The sequence below is a fragment of the Carlito syrichta genome, unplaced genomic scaffold (genome assembly GCF_000164805.1).
Source record: "Carlito syrichta isolate Samal-C Ts95f unplaced genomic scaffold, Tarsius_syrichta-2.0.1 Scaffold316264, whole genome shotgun sequence".
In the NCBI taxonomy this organism is placed as follows: Eukaryota; Metazoa; Chordata; class Mammalia; order Primates; family Tarsiidae; genus Carlito; species Carlito syrichta.
The window spans coordinates 75,038-81,303 of NW_007260360.1; the positions used below are offsets into that span (position 1 = coordinate 75,038).

General features: G+C 37.8%; 1 protein-coding gene across 2 annotated transcripts in view; it reads left to right on the forward strand.

Moving 5' to 3' along the window:
- Window positions 1–6,266, forward strand: part of PDE10A (phosphodiesterase 10A) — a 261,276-nt gene that overhangs the window by 19,028 nt on the left and 235,982 nt on the right. Inside the window, exon 1 of one of the 2 annotated variants that reach the window (XM_008074000.2) lies at window positions 1,160–1,225. The exons of the other annotated variant lie outside the window; for it this stretch is intronic. Within the exon in view, the coding sequence (XP_008072191.2) occupies window positions 1,189–1,225 (37 nt within the window). The 5' untranslated portion in view covers window positions 1,160–1,188. Of the gene's footprint in view, window positions 1–1,159; window positions 1,226–6,266 lie in introns of those variants that run through there. 2 annotated transcript variants of the gene reach the window in all.

The following is a 6,266-nucleotide window of genomic DNA, read 5'->3' on the forward strand; positions in this document are numbered from 1 at the left end:
TGAGTACCTCTGGTGGACACCAGGTCCTTGGGAATGCGGGGTGTAAAGGCTGTGGCAGGCTCCCCGGCTTGGCGCCCGAGGTTGAGGTCACCTGTGCCCTGGGGACTTGGAGAGTGGACGGTCTATTCAGTGGCACTATGGTCTGTGATGGTGACGAACTGTGTGGAAGCTGTGAGGACTTTCCCAAGCTGAATGTGGCAGGGCGGCCTGCGCCCCTGAAGGTCCTGGTGAAGGTTTGGGTGATCCTGGTGTCTATCTTGCTGAACGTGCAAGGCACCAGGGACCTCTCTGTAACAGACTTTTGAGTCCAAAGATTGTCCCCCCAAACCCTTCCCCCAGGAGAGCAGTGGGAGGAAAGATTGATCAAAAAGTCACAAAGCCACGCAGAGGGCTGTGCATGGCACCCAGGGCTGTGTCAGGAAGGTACCTTTTGTCTGCAAGTAAGAGAAACAAAACCCAGCTTCAGATCGCTTAGACAAGAAGGCAAGGGTATGTCATCAAACAGGAAGCCCCGACCATAGGGCAACTCAAGGACCGGTCACCTCCCTGACAGACATCCTTAGGGATCCACTTCTTTACCCTTCCCACCTGGAAATTGACTTTGTTGTAGTGGTGGCAAGATAGGCCCTTCGGCCATGGGCCAGGTGTGTACATTGAAGGAAGAAGGGCCTTTTCCGTGTGATGGCTACACAGGTGGCTTGCAGATACCAAAAGGATGGCTTTTGAGTGTTAGTACCGTGATTGATTTAGCTAATCAGGATTTATTTGGACCTTCCCCAAGAGGAGAAAGTGGTGGCTAACTATTCTGAGCAAAGGTTGTGACAGTGGGAATAGAAAATCTTGTGGAGGTAGCATGTTCATTGGCAGTGATTATTTGCCCTTAGGGACTAAAGAAGAGGGTGGATTGGAAAATGACTGTTATATTGATTTTATAGGTAACTATAATTTTAGGTAACTAGTGGGAGGATTATTTCACCTAAAGATGTGGGATGAGGACGAGGGAGGAGCAGAGGGAGAAGATTCAAGGAGGTTACAGGGAGAGTTGATGCTGATCATTATCTGTTAGTTATTTGCTTTTTTTGTTTTGTTTTTGTTTAGAAGCTAATGGTATAGATATAGAAGTCACCCACAGAGATGTTACAGTTGAAGAGATGGGGGAGAGAAGACTTGGAAGGAAAAGAATGTAGAATGAGAATAGAAGAGAGGAAACCCCAGCATTTTACAGGTGTGTAGAGGACACCAGGCCAGCAGAAGAAACTTAGGAGAGGCATTCAGATAGGAAGCAAACTAGTATTTTGTAGCTCTAAGTTTTAATCCACCAATTTATTAAAATTATCAACTGATGTAAACATTTTATTCAAACACTGACATTTTTTGCCACCAACCTCCTGTCAAGCCCCCTACAGCAAAACGTTGACAGGGTTTTATTGTGTTAAAACGTATTAAAAAGTATTTTTGTGTTAAAAAGTATTTTGTACAGGAAAGCTGGTAGTTTTTATGACTTCTGAGGATTTCTGTGAAGTTCTAATGGACTGATTTTCATTTCATTTTTCATAGAGTGGTTGGTTTGTCTAATTATATGTTTGCTTTAGGCAAGTTGATTATTGGCTAAATGACCTGCATCTTTGCTATGTTTTGTAGGAGAAATTTCCAAGAGAGTAGGGGATTGGTAACAATCCCTGAAACTACTGGGTCTGGGGAAAATGAAGACTGACATAGTCATAAGACTGAGATAATGACATTCAGCAGTTTAGGAAAGTTGGTTTTTATTTCAAAAAGTGGTTTCAGTGCAGTTCTGGGGGCTAAAATCATAGGGTAATTATTAAGAATTAAGGACATTAAAATAATCACTGGGCTACTCTTTTTGATTTTGGTGAAAGAAAAAAAATAGAAGGTGTGATGATGGGTTTACCAGGTGTGAACAAAGTTTTGGCGTTGGTGGTGATGTGTCAGGATTGGTGGAAGCATAAGCATATTAGACCCTGACTAAAAGGGGATAAAGAGAGTTTGGAGATAAAAGATGTAGAGGGAGAATATCAAATGACAAGGCAAAGAAGGAACTGAGAACCAGGAAAGAGAGCTGTCTGAGTTCAGAGAGAAGACAGAATGCGGGGAAGAGAAACACTGAAGAAGAAACGTAGTCTTCTCTTAGGAAAAAAATGTAAAAGGTCAAGTCATGTGAAAGGGTGATAATGATGTGTCTGGATGCTTAAGCGTAATGGAATAGTCTTGGGTCAGCTGTTGTGGGATCAGGGTGGGGAATAAAAGAATGGACATGACTGCATTTTTCTCTAACCAGTCAGAAATGCTACTGACAAGAATCGAATGATTGATTTTTACTTAGTATTGAGTGGAATAAGCAAGTTATTCTATGGTGTTCACTAAGGCATCATTGCAATAATTGTCAAAAGTTTTCAAACTCAGTAATGAGGCAAAGTTAATTCAAATGGCATAGAAACCAGGTGAACAGGGACCAAGTGTGTAGTTGAATGCAGGTACCAGACTCAAAAGTTATGAAAGGAAGAGTGAAGTATAATGATAGGGTCACAGAGGGAAATTTTGTCACAAATGGGAAAGAACAATTTTTATACCTATTCCTGGTTTATGATAGCATGACATCTAGTCTGGAGAGAGGAGTATCGGGACGCAAATTAACTCATTTATTCTCATTTAAAAAGTAAACTTGAAGGACTAATAAACAGGTTTAATATCAGAAATATATTGTTTTATTAGCTGTATAATCAGGATGGCAATGTAGTTTGTGAAGTACAGTACTTTTAGTTGTAAATCATAGCATAAATGCACTATCATTTTTAATAAAGAGCTATTTCAGTCTGTATAGTCTGAGTTGAGACTAGTAAGTTAAAATTTTCTACTTGTGTTATTCAAATCACAAGTGTTTATTATACTGGCAAAATTAGTTTTCAAGTAGCAAGTGTTATGTTTCTCTAAATATTTACAACTTATTTTAAAATGATTTTTATGTCAAGGATAGGTTTTTTTAAAAATTAATTTTGAAGTGAAATGGTTTTTATAAGACAGTTCTCTCTTTAGGAAACTCTTTCTCTTTGAATTTCTCAGTCCTGATTTGAGTGGTATGACTGTTTGAGCTCAACCCACCTGAGTGTGACTCTCCCCACTTCCACGAGTTCAGTGATATGAAGATTGGTCAACATTTGAAAACAGCTTAAATCCTCTTTCAGTCCCCAAACGTCCTTTTTAGTGTAGCTCAAATAAGAGTTACATGTACATTTCTAACAAATTGCTTTTTCTTTAACTTCTAAGTGGAGTGTAATGGAATCACTGTTCTGGAACTATAGTTTTGACATTTATTTGCATAAGTAGGAGGAGAAGTGGTTGTCATATACAGCTTGATCACTCTTAAAAAACTCATTTCCTCTTAAGGTTGAGTTTGAAGGCAGAGACTTTTACTACAATTAATGTACTATGTTGGATGGTTTGTTTTGTTAATAAATTGCTGAAACCTGCCTAGCTCATAGCTTTAACCTACACCCTCACAACTGTACACACCTTCCTTCCGCTAGTATTCACACAGTCATGGCTGAAGTGCCAGACACCATAAACTGATAAGATAAGAAGCACATGGCTCATTGCCATAAGGCAGGGGTCCCTACTGGGCTGGCTGACGCACATAGTCCTCCCCTGATGTCAGAGGGCTGAGAAGTAGCACGTTGGCTCTCTTCCCAAATTTTGTGCCAGAACTGAGGAAAAAGAGTCTTTGTCTGAAAAAGCAGCTATTGAGGTATTAAAAAAAAAATCCCGCTTTTCTTGATTGTAGGCCAGATTCCTGTCTGTTGAAATGGCTTAGTATTACTTCTGAATTGTTTGGCAGAAATAATATTTGCTAGCAAAAATATGTTGAATTCATCATACATGATATTCTGTGAAATGTTTATTGCTTATAAGGCTTCACATTTTGTATTTTTTGATGAGAAAATAAGTGTGGCAAATTTGATGAAAGGGGTAGTTCAGTAGGACTCATATAAACTGTTATACTCGGTTAACAATGTCTGTACATTTACTCCTATCCTAATCTCTGAGGAGAGGGACAAGCTTAATGCAGACTTGGGTTATTCAGTAACATTTAACATCCAACAAGCTGTTTATCTCAACATACTTATTAGCATTATGCTGAAATGTGAAAAAATATTAGATTCATGTGATCTAACTGTTCAAGCCTGGTATTAATCTATTGGTGCATATGCCAGACACATTCTCTCTACTGACTAAAAAAAATCCAGATGTCAAAACTCTACAGCCATCATTATAGTGATAATGTCTGAATAGTATATCATTCTGTAAAATGTGTGCTTAACTATTTTAGTGGCTCATAAAATCCTAAAGAATGAAGATAACTGCAAACCAGTCATTTTATGACTGACTTGTTAAAAAGGGGAGCCCAAGGTGCCTATGTCAGGATGAAAGATCTGAAGACCTAAATTGCCTAGCACATACTGTATATATAATATGATACTATATATAATATATAGGAAATAATATAATATATAATTATTAGCCATTAATTAGAAGATTATCTCAGATTAGTGAAATTTAGCAAGTTTGCATTATCATCTAAACCTTAAGTTTCAAAATACACAGCAGTTGAATAAAGTTAGCACTGAGAATTGTGGATTATAGTAATAAGCATGTACAACCAATTAGAACCATGAAGAATAGTGAAATGTATGTGCTGAAAGTAAAAAAGCTGAGGAGAATGTTTAATGTCTATATTTTCAGCACCAGGGAAGCAAAACAAAAAGTGTTTTGGGAATTTATATATGCCACTGAATTCTTAAAGTGCCATTTTTGAATTAAGGTGTTTTACGGAGGTCACTTTAATAATAACATATTGTGCCTTTGATGTCTGTTTTGTTGAATAAGTATATGCTTTTTTTTATACTTAGGTTCTTGTAATAGCTAATATTTTCTGAACGTTTTTTTAAAAACAATTTTTATCTGTGAGGTGTAGATATTATTATTTACATTTTCCAGATGAGGAAATTGAGGCACAGAAATATTAAGTAACTTTTTTTTAGTAACCTAGTGAAAGGTAGAGCTCAGAGAACCCTGGGAGTGTGTGTTTAATAACTAGATTTTATACTGTAAATTAAATGCTGCCATAGTGACCAGAATAATAATGTCACCTCTCTTTAGCCTCTAAACTTGCTATCATTAAGTGATTATTAGGGAAGGAAATTAGAGTTTTAGAGCTAATAGTTGACATACATGAAACTTTCAAGAAAGCAGAAATGCTGTGTTTAATTTAAGTCTTTCTCTGATGTAAAGATAAATGAGCACACTTCTGTGCTTTGCTGCTGTGTGTATGCAAGTTCACGTTAGTCGTGTGCAAAATTTAGATGCTTATAGATATACTCATAGCTTTTTTTTAGCCACCAGGGACAATTTGGCTCATTAAATGCTAAGAAAGAATCAGCAGCTGTTATGGTGGAGGGGCAAGATGTTTGACAGCAGTGTGGTTGGGAGCTGTGTAATGAATGATCTGAACTGGAACAGCTATGGTGGGAGCAACTGAATAGAAACTTTTGAGATATTTGCAGCACAGCTTTGAACAGTGTGGCATGACTGTGGATTATGAGGAAAATAAATACAGGCAGATCGATGGCACTAAACACGTATGCACGAGAATTTCCTTTTAAAAGCAAAATCAGTTTGCCTAAGAGGTGAAGTGGGATGCTTCCAAAGATTGTCACAATGTATTAAAAAGGCTAAGTTCACACATTAGAGAATTGTCTTTCCAAGAGAAAAATGTGAACAGAACTTAGCCATTCTGGCCTTACTTTCACTCAGATAACATTATCCATAGCAGTAAGACTGACTCTTATGCATAGGAATGTTTTTAATATCTCACTGCTGATGCCTGAGTGGTGTGTAATTTTTTATTCCAGTCTATTGGCAGAACTTGAGTTCCTAGGTTTCCCAACAGAATCATAGTGTAGGCTCCTCCAGTGTTTTCACGTTTATCAGCAAAGAGCTAGTGAAATAAACAATGAAAGTAACTGTTTTTGCAGAGGGTGAGGCGAGGACAGATGTAGATCCCGTGGATTCAGGTTGCTTGTCTGCTAACAGCGTGGGTCATAGTATGTGTTGCTTTATACCTTGGTGGAGTCAGTATAATATGACTGTGTCTTATGTGGGATCAAAAGAATGAAATTACTAGAAGTGATGAAAGCACCTCAGTATGGTAATGGTTTCATTCATTCATTCTTTTTTTTTTTTTTTTTTTT